The sequence below is a fragment of the Tachyglossus aculeatus genome, chromosome 9, assembly GCF_015852505.1.
Source record: "Tachyglossus aculeatus isolate mTacAcu1 chromosome 9, mTacAcu1.pri, whole genome shotgun sequence".
Classification (NCBI taxonomy): Eukaryota; Metazoa; Chordata; class Mammalia; order Monotremata; family Tachyglossidae; genus Tachyglossus; species Tachyglossus aculeatus.
In genome coordinates, this window is record NC_052074.1 from 53768666 (window position 1) to 53783282 (window position 14617).

At 46.5% G+C, this 14617-nt stretch overlaps 1 protein-coding gene across 2 annotated transcripts; it reads right to left on the minus strand.

The window, feature by feature from the left end:
- Nucleotides 1-413: 413 nt before the first annotated feature.
- Nucleotides 414-13684, minus strand: CCDC173 (coiled-coil domain containing 173). Of its 2 annotated transcripts, none has more exons than XM_038751493.1 (9): nt 13565-13684; nt 10919-11148; nt 8955-9128; nt 8653-8846; nt 6221-6377; nt 5420-5559; nt 3735-3927; nt 3001-3165; nt 414-867 (listed from the first exon to the last, which is right to left on the minus strand). In XM_038751493.1, exons 1-9 carry the CDS (start codon nt 13602-13604, stop codon nt 526-528), a joined length of 1635 nt encoding a protein of 544 aa, XP_038607421.1. In that variant the 5' UTR covers nt 13605-13684; the 3' UTR covers nt 414-525. The 2 variants fall into 2 exon arrangements, with proteins under 2 accessions (XP_038607421.1, XP_038607420.1); XM_038751492.1 differs by lacking the exon at nt 13565-13684 and adding an exon at nt 12974-13053.
- Nucleotides 13685-14617: the final 933 nt, after the last annotated feature.

The window sequence follows — 14617 nt, forward strand, 5'->3', positions numbered from 1 at the left end:
TCAAGTGAACAGTACTCAAAAATCATCGCACTCTCAAAAATTAACAGCTTTCTCCTCAGGAAGTGTCAGTGGTGAACAATGTGGTGAAACTTTCATGACTTTCTCCCTGGAAACCTTTATTTTAATCTTAATAGGAAAACATGCTGAGGTGATACTAATTTATTGAACTTTAGGTGGAAGTTCACTTTACTCAATTGGAATATGTGAGAATTGAGTCAAGTTCTGTTGGAAAAATTGGAAAAATTCTAACCTATAGGATACCAGTTTCCTTTCCCCTTTATGAGAGAGATTTGACTAAGCCTTTAACCAGAGACTACTTCTAAAGATTCTTGTAGATGTTACAGACCGACCGTAAAAACTGAAATAACGGATAATGCTGTACCACCACTTTGAAGTCAAACGCAATACGGTACTCAATGACTCTAAACCTGTTTATTGAAGTACATTTGTGGCCCAAATAGCTCTGTTGTAAATAGCATTAAAATTGAATATAATCTTAAATTAAAAAAAATAAAATGTGCTTTTCTACCATGTAAAACCTAACCTTCTCTTAGACTTTTGAAAATCACCACGTGTGGCTGCTTGCGAAGAATAAAGAGGGAGCTGGGTCCCATGAAAATCCTTTGCTTGATAGCTAGGCCTTATTTCCCCTCTTTCTTTATAAACCGGACCACGGCCACCTCCAACACCTTTCTGGGATGCCTTGTAAAGAGGATAAAGTTTCTGAGTTGTCTTGGATTCAAAGTCAATGATTTGTTTTGCATATTCCTGGAATCGTTTCTCCTTTCTGGCTGCCAGGGCTTCCGTCTGTTTTACGTAGTCTAAGTCCGCTTGTCTCTCCTGCTGTAAATTTGCCTTTCTTTCGGCCTGTTGAGGGAAAAGGATTGTGATTTTTTTCGAGTTACTGTTCTGCACCTAAAAGTCAGCTGCTCCGAAGGGGTTTTACTAACAGTCATTTTGATGCAAGTTATCGGTTCAAGTGAATCCAGGTTGGAGACTTCTTGCCTTGGCAAATATAGGAAGGGGGAAAACTGGCAAAAATAAGGTCAAAAAAAAGATAAGTGGCTCAGTGGAAAGAGCCCGGGCTTTGGAGTCAGAGGTCATGGGTTCGAATCCCGGCTCTGCCACATGTCTGCTGTGTGACTTTGGGCAAGTCACTTCTCTGAGCCTCAGTTACCTCATCTGTAAAATGGGGATGAAGACTGTGAGCCCCCCGTGGGACAACCTGATCACCTTGTATCCCCCCCAGCGCTTAGAACAGTGCTTTGCACATAGTAAGCGCTTAACGAATGCCATTATTATTATTATTATTATTATTACTGCCGATGCCACCTCTCATAAAGCTTTGGAAAGGCTGGCTTGGGGCCAGTCGGAATACCGTGGGTGGCCCAGGTTGGCGACGATCAAGAAGGGTGAGGCCGCTGATGCACTGGGAGGGCCGGGCGAGCCCAGTCTCCAGCTCCGGGTGGTCGGCGTCCTCACAGACCCAAGTCCGGCCTCCTACCCCGACAGCCGGGAAGCCAAGGATGAGCCCTAGGCTTGAGGGGGGGCCGGATGAAGGGGGACTCAAAACGAATCCCTCAACTGCCCCGCGGAGTGGGGGTTGCTTCCCGGCAAGGATGTGGGCCTGGCCTGCAATAATAATGGCATTTATTAAGCGCTTACTATGTGCAAAGCCCTGTTCTAAGCGCTGGGGAGGTTGCAAGTTGATCAGGTTGTCCCATGGGGCAGCTCACAGTCTTCATCCCCATTTTACAGATGAGGTCACAGGCACAGAGAAGTGAAGTGACTTGCCCAAAGTCACACAGCTGACAAGTGGCGGAGCCGGGGTTTGAACCCGTGACCTCTGACTCCAAAGCCTGGGCTCTTTCCACTGAGCCACGCTGCTTGCAGTCATCCCCCAGAGCCTCTGCTGGCCCCGGTGGGACTCGGGAAGACCCCTGTTGCAACTCCATCCCCTCCACGGCTCTTCCCTTCCCCACAGCACCTGTATATATGTATATATGTTTGTACATATTTATTACCCTATTTATTTTACCTGTACATATCTATTCTATTTATTTTATTTTGTTAGTATGTTTGGTTTTGTTCTCTGTCTCCCCCTTTTAGACTGTGAGCCCACTGTTGGGTAGGGACTGTCTCTAGATGTTGCCAATTTGTACTTCCCAAGCGCTTAGAACAGTACTCTGCACATAGTAAGCGCTCAATAAATACGATTGATGATGATGATGATGGGTGTAGGGCCTCGAGTGGTCGTCTTGTCTGCAGCCTACTTGGGGCGGGACAGCAAAAAGCTGAGCTTAGGAATGGACCCTCCATACCTCAAGGGATTCAGGAGGATAAAATGAGGGGTAAAATTGTTGAGGAGGAAGGCCTGAAAGAGATCTGAGGGGGTGGTATTAGCAATCACGTATTTGTCCTCCATGCTTGAGGATGCCACCGTTACTGAGCTTCATCTGTGACTGCCTTTGGGACTGAAAGCTGATGGGGAGACGCAGAGATCCGACCACGCTGCTACAGAAGCAGCGTGGCTTAGTGGATAGAGCACGGGCCTAGGAATCAGAAGGTTATGGGTTCTAATCCTGGTTCTGCCACTTGTCTGCTGTGTGACCTTGGGCAAGGCACGTCACTTCTCTGGGCCTCTGTCACCTCATCTGGAAAATGGCAATGGGGAAGAGCCCCGGGTGGGACAGCGACTATGTCCAACCCAATTTGTATCAGCCCCAGTGCTTAGTACAGTGCCTGGCACATAGTAAGCACTTAACAAATACCACAGTTATTATTATTACTGTGCACGCACCAAAAAAGACTGTCCTTTGCTGTACTGTCAGATGTGGCGTTTGCAGAACCTGGCACTGTACCCATGTTTCATGATCCTTACAAAATTTTTGCTTAAAAAGAGCCACTCCTTTCTCAGGGACAGTGTGGCCAACTGGTCTATCTGCAGTACTTAATTTGCGGTTTTCAGTAAGATGCGGGATGCTATTTATCGATAATTACCATCTGTTGTATCTGGAATTGTTGAAGTCGCTTGCACTCTTCATGACCTCTTCGCCTTTTCTCCTTCTCATGTGCTATATAAATCTGATCTGCTTCCAGTATAGCCCGTAATTTCTCTTTGGCTTCCAGTCTATCTTGCTTTTCTTTTTCCTCTTTATTTTTCATCTAGTTAGGAATGGAAAAATTCTTTGAAATTTCAACTTTTTCCTTAAAGAACTGAGGAAGGCTTTATTGGAGAGAATGAAAGGCGAGAGAGCTTGTAGGGACCAATACCTGCATGATGTACCATGCATCGTAGCATTGCCCGCATTCTTAAATCATCTGTTTTGCTATTTACTACCAAAAACACAGTTCATATGTTATTAATGGCCATTTTTCCTCTCCAAATTTCAGGAAAAGGCAATAATTTGACTCTGGAAAAAGTGCTTAATACATTGCTCTGCAAACAGGAGGCACTCAAAAAATACCACTGATTGAAATGAAAATCAGATTTATTTACTTCATTTAGGCTTCACTGACACCCTCTTAACATCTGGATCAGTTTTAAAGCAGATGGATCAGAACCATCTATCTCTGAATTTAGAGCTTATTCCTGTGTAATATTGGGCCCTTTAAGTAACTTCTGTGATTTCACCTCAAAAACAGATTGGATTTGAGAGAATTGTGTACATATAAAGGCTTATTCAATCATCATTTAAACTAAAGTTTAGCATTTTCAGAAATGGATACTTTACCACAGTGGTTCTATATTTGGCAATGGATTGTAATTCTGCTTTGGTTTTTTCCTCTTTTTCCTTTTCTTCTTTTTCCTTCTCCGCTTCAACCTCTGCAGTGTCCCTTGCGATACGTGCATCTTCATCTTCAAATTTCTGTTTTGTCATCTCGTGGAGCAAGGAAGTAATCCTGCTTCTCTGTTCCTCCATTTGCCTGGAATGAGATTAGGAAATTTACCCTTAACAGAAAGCACAGAGAGTCTGGGACACAGTCGCTACTTAAATGCACGTCTGATGGCTCGCTGAGCCCAATACTCTGCCTATTGGTTACCTTGCTTCCTCTGGTACTTGATAACTTGAGTTGAGAAAGATAGTGACCTGTCAGGGGAATATGTTTGCAGTTTTCTTCATGTCCAGCACATGTGCATTGTATGTACTCTCCCAAGCGCTTCATACAGTGCTTTGCATGTATTAAGTGCTTAATACATACCACTGAATGAACTAAAGGCTGGAGTAGATACAAGATGAGCAGGCTGGACCCAGCCCTTTCCCCATCTGGGGCTTGCAGTCTGAGGGAGGGAGGACAGGTATTTGATCCCCATTTTGTAGATGAGGAAACTGTGGCACAGAGAAGTGAATAATAATACTAATAATAATTGGCATTTGTTAAGCGCTTACTATGTGCAAAGCACTGTGGAGGATACAGGCTGATCAGGTTGTCCCACGTGGGGCTCACAGTCTTAATCCCCAGTTTACAGAGGGAACTGAGGCCCAGAGAAGTTAAGTGACTTGCCCAAGGTCACACAGCAGACGTGGCGGAGCTGGGATTTGAACCCATGAACTCTGACTCCAAAGCCCGTGCTCTTCTCCACTCAGCCACGCTGCTCCTCCAAGTGAAGTGACTTGCCCATGGTCACACAAGAGGCAGGTAGCAGAGTCAGGATTAGAACCTAGGTCTTTTGACACCCAAGCCCGAGCTCTCTCCATTAGGCCATGCTGCTTCTCCCCCTCACTTCAGTGGTGGGTTAGGAATCCAGGGCAGCCTGAGAAGCAGTGTGGCTCAGTGGACAGAGCACGGGCTTTGGAGTCAGAGGTCAGGGGTTCAAATCCCAGCCCCGCCAATTGTCAGCTGTGTGACTTTGGGCAAGTCGCTTAACTTCTCTGTGCCTCCGTTACTTCATCTGTAAAATGGGGATTAAGACTGTGAGCCCCCCGTGGGACAACCTGATCGCCTTGTAACCTCCCCAGTGCTTAGAACAGTGCTTTGCATATAGTAAGCGCTTAATAAATGCCATTATTATTATTCTGATCAGGCTCAGGATTCTTGTCAGCATGGGGTGGGCCCCACGGCAGCCCCCAGCTGGCTACTGAGCCCTGGGTGTGCGTGAGGAAACAATTGGGCTTCGGGGAAGGGGACTCGGCTTCAAAGCCCATGGGAAGGGATGGAGAAGCCCGCGTGGTTGCCATGATGGGAGCTGGGGGTGACTCCCCATCCTCCATCACTGCTCTCCGAGACTCCAGGTTCAGAGGCCAGATCCAGCTCGGGTCCGACCCTCCTAAACAGACCCTGAAGTTTCTCTGGCCAAACAGGGCCTCCCTCACACACACGATCAAAAAACAATAGTCAGAGGTAGGTACCATGGGCCCTTGGCAAAAATCACATCAACTGTTGAATCATTTAGGAAACTTCTCAAAAAATGGCCAACCTGTGAGTTTCAAGTTCCTTTTCTCTTCTTAGATTTGACAAACATTTCCTTGCGTTGACGTAATCTCTGAGTTTCTCATTTTCCTCCGCTTCTTGCTGTGCTTGTATCTGCCTGAGGATATTTCTGTTCTCAATGTGTGCCTTTAAAAAAAGGGACAGATATCGATGATGATATGTTGCTTAATCCTTTAACAAGATATCAAAATAAATCTACCGATAAATTCCATTCACATCATCAGAACCATAGAGAAGACTAGTTTATACATCATCCTGCAGCTAAATCCAAATCAAGTCACTGTCGGGCTCCGGGGTCCCATTTTTTCCCCAGCTTGCCAGTCTTGTTCTGTTCTGCCAAGCTTGATGTGGGAAGGGATCCTACCAACTCTGTTGTGTTGTACTCTCCCAAGTGCTTAGTAGAGTGCTCTGCACACAGTAGACACTCCATAAACACCGGTGATTAATTGTTGCCAGATGTCCATTATCGTGCTGTGTAATGGCACTGAGGGCCACGTTTCCCGTGCATGTGGGTAACTGTTACAGCAACCGGTGGTGGGGAAAAAAAGACCCCAGATACCCTATTTGGGGTTTTGTTTCACGCTACCAAGGCAAATCATCATCTTGCCTTAGAAGGTTTATGAACAGGAAAAACTGATATTTGATATATTAAATATTGACTCACCAGGCCTCAGAGTCACTAGCCGCAGCCCAAATGTCTCCCTCCTCCCCTAGGAAGCCTTATCTCCCTCTCCTCACTCAGTTTGGGAGGATGGGAAACAGAGAATGGATCAGCACTGCTACTTACATGATAAGCTTTCTGAAGTTCAAGCATTTCTTCCTCTTTCCGTTCATTTTCTTTTTGCCTCTCTAACTCATATAATTTGGTCTGTTTCTTTATCTCTTCAGCATCTTTTTGCTCTTCTTGTCTCCTTAGTTCTTCCACCTCTTCATGTTCCTTAATTCTAAAACGTGAAAACAGTATGACTAGAGGACAACCAAATAAGTTGGACAAGTTATACTTTTCATGAGTTAAGGTATTTTGTCCAAGAAAATCATATAGTCTTAACACAATCAAATTATACTACCTAAACGGGATTCATTATTTTACTACATCGTAGACACGGACAGAATCTCCCACCAGAAATGCCACTTGAGCCTCGGCTCTAACACTTTTGGGCCGAGAAGTAGCATGGCCTAGTGGATAGAGCCTGGACCTGGGTTCTAATCGCGGCTCCACCACTTGTCTGCTGTGTGACCTTGGACAAGTCGCTTAACTTCTCCGTACCTATGTTCCCTCATTTGTAAAATGGGGATTACAACTGTGAGCCCCATGTAGGACGTGGACTGTGTCCAATCTGATTAGCTTGTATCTACCCCAGCTCGTAGTACAGTGCCTGGCACGTAGTAAGCACTTAACGAATACCGTAAAAATATGGGCAGGGGAATTGTTTCGAGTGCTGGTGCTGCGCTAGTTGCACTCTCGCCCTCACCCTGCAACCTCTCCAGCGCTTAGAACAGTGCTTTGCACATAGTAAGTGCTTAATAAATGCCATTATTATTATTATTATCAGTCGTGTTCCTGCTGGGGCCCGGGGTGCGGCAGGTGAGGAGGTGAAGGGGGGTGCAATTGCAAAGTGCACTTGCTCTCTTTCTCCACGTTGGCCACCGAGGCAAAACTGAGACACGAACTCAGGTCACCCGATTCCGAGAGCAGTGGTCTTTCCCACTGACGTACATCAGGGGCTAGATTTGAACTGTTTGAGCATCTCCTGGGAAATAAGGCCTCTGGTTTGACAAGAGGTGGTTTACCCTTCGCTAGGGAGTTCAACTTCCATCACTGTACTAGCTATTATGGCATTCCAGAACCTACATTTCTCTGCCTTTTCTTCGGACTCTAGAACAGGGTAGGTTCCCCTCCAATTTTCCCCCACCTCCAACTGACTCAAAGATGGATCCTTGCTGTGCCACGGATCTGGATGTTAATGAAACTGGTAGCAGCATAGCTTAGCTGTCAGGGGAGACTCCCTTGCTTGCCTTCCCCGACTAAGCCCTGGTCTCCCTTACTCCCTCTCCTCAACTGCCTCTGCACTTTTCTGTCTGTACTCTTTAATCACTTCACATTCACATTCTCTGTCTCCCCCTTTTAGACTGTGAGCCCACTGTTGGGTAGGGACTGTCTCTATATGTTGCCAATTTGTACTTCCCAAGCGCTTACTACAGTGCTCTGCACATAGTAAGCGCTCAATAAATACGATTGATGATGATGATGGTTCATCCCATCCTCATCCCCACAGCACTTACGGACAGCTCTAATTTAACGTCTGTTTTCCACTGTAGACTGTAAACCTCTTATGAGCGGGGAACATACCTACCCTCTCAGTTATAGTGTACTCTCCTAAGTGCTTAGTTCAGTGCTCTGCACTCAATATGGACCCAATAAATACCAATGATAGATTGTGTCGCTGTAGGGCAGCTGTCTAGTGAAAGGGACGTGCATTGGGGAGGTGCAGGCGTTCATATAATCCCTGCCCAGTCAGTCTTTCTTGCCCAAACCAAGATTCCCCAGGTGGAAAAGTGAACAAAAAGAAAGAGTTGGCAGTGATTTTCCCACTTTTCCCTCGGAGACGGCCTGGAGCCAGATGAATATACCAGCTCCTTCCCAGTCCCTGGCCCACTCCTGTACCACACGGCTGCCGGGGAGGGCAAGGCAGGAAAGAGCAGCCTTAGCTTGGAAGAGTTCCAGGCAACATCAACATTACCAGCTGTTTGGGAGTGTGCTTAGGACACAGCTTTATTTGGCTTCTTTCCCCTTTTGCCACCGTTTCATTCAGTCAATGGTACTTACTGAGTGCTTACGGTGGGTACCACCTGTGCCTAGCATTATGGTACACAGGGGCTTTATGTTCTTACGACCCTTTAATTAATCAGTCAATTCTGAGGTTTATAATTGTGAGGCGAGAATGTAACTTTCAAACCTTGGATTGACCCTGGAATTAAAGTGGACGACAGAGACTTCTGGCTGCCAATCTGCATTTAGGGCTGACCTTTCTTAGGGCAACTCTGCTCTACGAATAGTCGAGACTCGTGTAAAGTAAGTGGAAACCTTAAAACCCTCAAACTGTACTGAATGATTTAGAAAGAAAGTATCAGTCTTCTTGGAGCCTATTAACAGAAGGCAATTCACAATTTAATGCATTTCTAAGTAGGAAGACTTTGAACTATAAGAAAGTCACATACTGTTGCAGGTGATCATTGGCAAGAGCCAGTCTAGCCCTGCGACATTTTTCTGCTTTCTGTTGTTCTTCCTGCAAGGCTTTTTCAACGTTGTGTTTCAGCTGTTCTTCCCATTTTTTGTCAGAAGACAGTTTTTTCTTTTTGAACCCAATCTGAGCATCTCTCTCTTTCAGAACTTCTGTAAGAAGAAGCGCACTCTACAAAGACAAAACACTTGCATCATTCCATGTAGGTAAAGCCCAGCCGTGGGCAGAGACAACATACAGAATTTGGATCAAAAAAACCCACAGAAACCTGTGCAGTACATGAAAGCCTTTCACTCTATCCATCTGGTAATACTGGTAGAGTCTCGCTCTGTCGATGGCCTTTTTTCTTTCCTCGGCTCTGTAGTGTTCTTCCTCCAGATCAATCTCTTGATTCCTCTTATTTTCCTTTTCTTTGCGCAGCCTTTCGGCTTGTAATTTCTGTTCTTTCATGCCCTTTGATAAAGAACAAGTAGTGTGCTCAGTTTCAATCGACAGTATTCATTGGGCACTTACTAATAATGGTGGTATTTGTTAAGCTTTTACTATGAGCCCACTGTTGGGTAGGGACTGTCTCTATATGTTGCCAACTTGTACTTCCCAAGCGCTTAGTACAGTGCTCTGCACACAGTAAGCGCTCAATAAATACGATTGATGATGATGATGTGCCAGGCGCTTAAGCGCAGGGGTACTGTACTTAGTTTGTGCAGACCACTGAAAGCGCTTGTGAGATACAGTTGGGCTAATTGATGCAAACCCTGCCCTTGAGGAGGGTAAGTCTGAGCAAAAAAGAAAACAGCTCAACTTACAACACCTTCTTCACATTTCATTTTGCTTCTTCAAAATAGTCCTACGTCGATTCTGTCATTAAATGTGCCTAAAGAAGCAGCATGGCTTAGTGATTAGAGCTCAGGCCTGGGGGTCATGGGTTCTAATCCCAGCTCCACCACTTGTCTGCTGTGTGACCTTGGGCAAATCACTTCACTTCTCTGTGCCCACATTACCTCATCTGTAAAACGGGGATTAAGGCTGTGAGCCCCACCTGGGACACGGAATGGGTCCAACCTGATTACCTTGCATCAGTCCCAACGCTTAGTAGAGCTCCTGACACATGGTAAGCACAACTTCATTTTTTTTTTCTTATGGTATTTGTTACCTTAAAAATTTGGTTTCTGTACCTATTCTTAAAATAACTTCTTCAAGTAAACTATTTGGGGATGAGGTACAACCTGTCTCCAAAAAGAAATGTTGTGTTTTTTTTTTAATATCTGTCTACGTGAACTGAGTTCAGTCAAACAGCTTTTGGGGCAAATATGCTCAAAGTTGCATATTTTCATTTTTTTGTGGTGTTAATAATAATAATGATGGCATTTATTAAGCGCTTACTATGTGCAAAGCACTGTTGTAAGCGCTGGGGAGTATACAAAGTGATTAGGTTGTCCCACGTGGGGCTCACAGACTTAATCCCCATTTTACAGATGAGGGAACTGAGGCACAGAGAAGTCAAGTAACTTGCCCAAAGTCACACAGCTGACAAGTGGCGGAGCCGGTTAAGCACCTACTGTGTGCAGATCACTGTACTAAGTGCTGGTAAAGAGTACACAAGTGGGAATTATGCAGACCTTATGCAGAGAAGCAGTGTGGCTCAGTGGAAAGAGCCTGGGCTTTGGAGTCAGAGGTCACGGGTTCAAATCCCGGCTCCGCCAACTGTCAGCTGTGTGACTTTGGGCAAGTCACTTCACTTCTCTGTGCCTCAGTTCCCTCATCTGTAAAATGGGGGTTAAGACTGTGAGCCCCCCGTGGGACAACCTGATCACCTTGTAACCTCCCTGGCGCTTAGAACAGGTACTTTGCACATAGTAAGCGCTTAATAAATGCCATCGTTATTATTACCTTGCAGAGTTCATTCTGACCCAATCCACAGTTTACAATAATTTTAAGGACTCTGTCCTCCTCCTCCTCATCCTCATCAATCATATTTATTGAGCGCTTACTGTGTGCAGAGCACTGTACTAAGCGCTTGGGAAGTACAAATTGGCAACATATAGAGACAGTCCCTACCCAACAGTGGGCTCACAGTCTAAAAGGGGGAGACAAAATCAAACATACTAACAAAATAAAATAGAATAGATATGTACAAGTAAAATAAATAGAGTAATAAATATGTACAAACATATATACAAAGTCCTCATAAAAAGTGACGGTGAATCTTCAGTTGCTACTTCACCTACATAGGTTTTACTTACTGCACAAGTGTTGGTCCAGGTTTTCACAATTGCTTGGGAACGTAAATGCACGTCTTTCTTCGCCTTCCTCTCAGCGCGGAGGCGGGCCGCCTTTTTCGCCAAACCATTGAGGCTATCGTGAATCCTTTCCCATTCATTCTTCGGCAGGATGGTAACCTGGTGAAGCTCAACTCCTGGGGGAAGGAGATACCCACTCCGAGGTCGGTCTTCACTCAAGGACTCTGTTCCTGCTGCGGGTGGAAAATTCAAAGCATCTGAATGTTAAAAATCCTACTCCACCCCTCCTCCTCCCCTTACTGCCCTAATCCACTTCTCCCCCATCCACTGGCTCCTTCCCTTCTACTTTCAAATGTACTCACGTCTCCCTTGGCCTTAAAAAGAAAAACCCTGGTTGTCTTAATTCTCTGACTCGCGCCTGGGGCTGAAGAAAGGTGACAAATGCCCACCTCCATCACCGAATCTTTGCAACAGCAAGAAGGCTGCATTTGGGGTGGTTCAAGGAACCTGCCTGCCATGTGACCTTGGGCGAGCCACTTCACTGGCCTCAGTGACCTCATCTGTTAAATGGGGATTGAGACTGTGAGCCCCACGTGGGACAGGGACTGAGTCCTACCCGATTTGCTTGTATCCTGTATATGTATATATACCTGTATATACGTATATATGCTTGTACATATTTATTACTCTATTTTATTTGTACATATCTATTCTATTTATTTTATTTTGTTAGTATGTTTGGTTTTGTTCTCTGTCTCCCCCTTCTAGACTGTGAGCCCACTGTTGGGTAGGGACTGTCTCCATATGTTGCCAACTTGTACTTCCCAAGCGCTTAGTACAGTGCTCTGCACACAGTAAGCGCTCAATAAATACGATCAATGATGATGATGATGATGATATCCACCCCAGCGCTGCCCGCTCCGCTAATTCATTCATTCAATCGTATCATCTATCCCAAGTGCTTAGTACAGTGCTCTGCACACAGTGAGCGCTCCACGGCTCAGTGGAAAGAGCCCGGGCTTTGGAGTCGGAGGTCATGGGTTCAAATCCCGGCTCCGCCACTTGTCAGCTGTGGGACTTGGGGCAGGTCACTTCACTTCTTTGTACATGTTTATTACTCTATTTATTTATTTTACTTGTACCTATCCTATTTATTTCATTTTGTTAGTATGTTTGGTTTTGTTCTCTGTCTCCCCCTTCTAGACTGTGAGCCCGCTGTTGGGTAGGGACTGTCTCTATATGTTGCCAACTTGTACTTCCCAAGCGCTTAGTACAGTGCTCTGCACACAGTAAGCGCTCAATAAATACGATCAATGATGATGATGATATCCACCCCAGCGCTGCCCGCTCCGCTAATTCATTCATTCAATCGTATCATCTCTCCCAAGCGCTTAGTACAGTGCTCTGCACACAGTGAGCGCTCCGCGGCTCAGTGGAAAGAGCCCGGGCTTTGGAGTCGGAGGTCATGGGTTCAAATCCCGACTCTGCCGCTTGTCAGCTGTGGGACTTTGGGCAAGTCACTTCACTTCTTTGTACATATTTATTGTTTGTACATATTTATTAATCCATTTATTTATCGTACTTGTACCTATCTATTCTATTTATTTTATTTTGCTAGTATGCTTGGTTTTGTTCTCTGTCTCCCCCTTCTAGACTGTGAGCCCATCATCATCAATCGTATTTATTGAGCACTTAATGTGTGCAGAGCACTGTACTAAGCGCTTGGGAAGTACAAATTGGCAACATCTAGAGACAGTCCCTACTCAAATTGGGGAGGGACCGTCTCTAGACGTTGCCAGCTTGTACTTCCCAAGCGCTTAGTACAGTCCTCTGCACACAGTAAGCGCTCAATAAATACGATTGATTCTCTGGGTCTCAGTTCCCTCATCTGGAAAATGGGGATGAAGACTGTGAGCCCCACGTGGGACAGCCTGATCACCTTGTATCCTCCCAGCGCTTAGAACAGTGCTTTGCACATAGTAAGCGCTTAATAAATGCCGTCATCATTATGATTATTATTATTATTATTGTAAGGCCCCGCGGCCCGTCCTCACTCACGCGCGCCCTTCGGCTCCCGCCTGGCGGACTCGGTATCCATGGCAACGGCGGCGGAGCGTCGGGGGGAGGGAGGCCGAGGCCTCAGCCGCCGCCCGGTTGCCTAGCGACGCTCCCGGAAGTGACGACACCGCCCTCGGCGGGACCGGAAGTGGGCGCTGAGGGAAGGCCGGCGGCCCGGGCATCTCCGCCCTCAGCACCCGTGGAGGGGGCAGGGCTGCCCGCTCCGCTAATTCATTCATTCATTCAATCGTATCATCTATCCCAAGCGCTTAGTACAGTGCTCTGCACACAGTAACCGCTCCGTGGCTCAGTGGAAAGAACACGGGCTTTGGAGTCGGAGGTCATGGGTTCAAATCCCGCCTCTGCCGCTTGTCAGCTATGTGTGACTTTGGGCTAGTCACTTCACTTCTCCAGGCCTCAGTTACCTCATCTGGGAAATGGGGCTTAAGACTGTGGGCACCACGTGGGACAGCCTGATCACCTTGTATCCTCCCAGCGCTTCGAACAGTGTTTTGCACATGGTAAGCGCTTAATAAATGCCATCATTATTATTATTATTATTATAAGGCCCCGCGGTCCGTTCTCACTCACGCGCGCCCTTCGGCTCCCGCCTCGCGGACTCGGTATCCATGGCAACGGCGGCGGAGCGCCCCGCGCAGTGTCGGGCGGAGGGAGGCCGAGGCCTCCGCTCGCCGCCTGGCAGGGTTTCCTCAGCCGCCGCCCGGTTGCCTAGCGACGCTCCCGGAAGTGACGACACCGCCCTCGGCGGGACCGGAAGTGGGCGCTGAGGGAGGGCCGGCGGTCCGGGCATCTCCGCCCTCAGCACCCGTGGAGGGGGCAGGGCTGCCCGCTCTACTCATTCATTCATTCATTCATTCATTCAATCGTATCATCTATCCCAAGCGCTTAGTACAGTGCTCTGCACACAGTGAGCGCTCCGTGCCTCAGTGGAAAGAACACGGGCTTTGGAGTCGGAGGTCATGGGTTCAAATCCCGACCCTGCCACTTGTCAGCTGTGGGACTTTGGGCAAGTCACTTCTTTCTACCTATTTATTGTTTGTGCATATTTATTACTCTATTTATTTTACTTGTACCTATTTATTTTATTTTGTTAGTAAGTTTGGTTTTGTTCTCAGTCTCCCCCTTCTAGACTGTGAGCCCACTTTTTTTATGGCATTTATTAAGCGCTTACTATGTGCGAAGCACTGTTCTAAGCGCTGGGAAGGTTACAAGGTGCTCAGGTTGTCCCTCGGGGGGGCTCACGGTCTTAATCCCCATTTTACAGATGAGGGAACTGAGGCCCAGAGAAGTGAAGTGACTTGTCCAAGGTCACACAGCTGACATGTGGCGGAGCCGGGATTCGAACCCATGACCTCTGACTTCAAAGCCCGTGTTCTTTCAACTGAGCCACACTGCTTCACTGTTACAGTGCTGTGCACACAGTAAGCGCTCCATGGCTCAGTGGAAAGAGCCCGGGCTTTGGAGTCAGAGGTCATGGGTTCAAATCCCGGCTCCACCACTTGTCAGCTGTGGGACTTTGGGCAAGTCACTTCACTTCTTTGTACCTATTTATTGTTTGTACATATTTATTACTCTATTGTACTTGTACCAATCTATTCTATTTATTTTATTTTGTTAGTATGC

Excerpts from the sequence above, each read along its gene's own strand:
- CCDC173 (XM_038751493.1), bottom strand. The coding sequence starts at position 13,604 with ATGGATACCGAGTCCGCGAGGCGGGAGCCGAAGGGCGCGC. Across the intron at positions 5,560-6,220 it reads AACTTCAGAAAGCTTATCAT|GCACACATTGAGAACAGAAA; the intron begins GTAAGTAGCAGT and ends CTTTTTTTAAAG. Across the intron at positions 3,928-5,419 it reads AAGGAACTTGAAACTCACAG|GCAAATGGAGGAACAGAGAA; the intron begins GTTGGCCATTTT and ends ATCTCATTCCAG.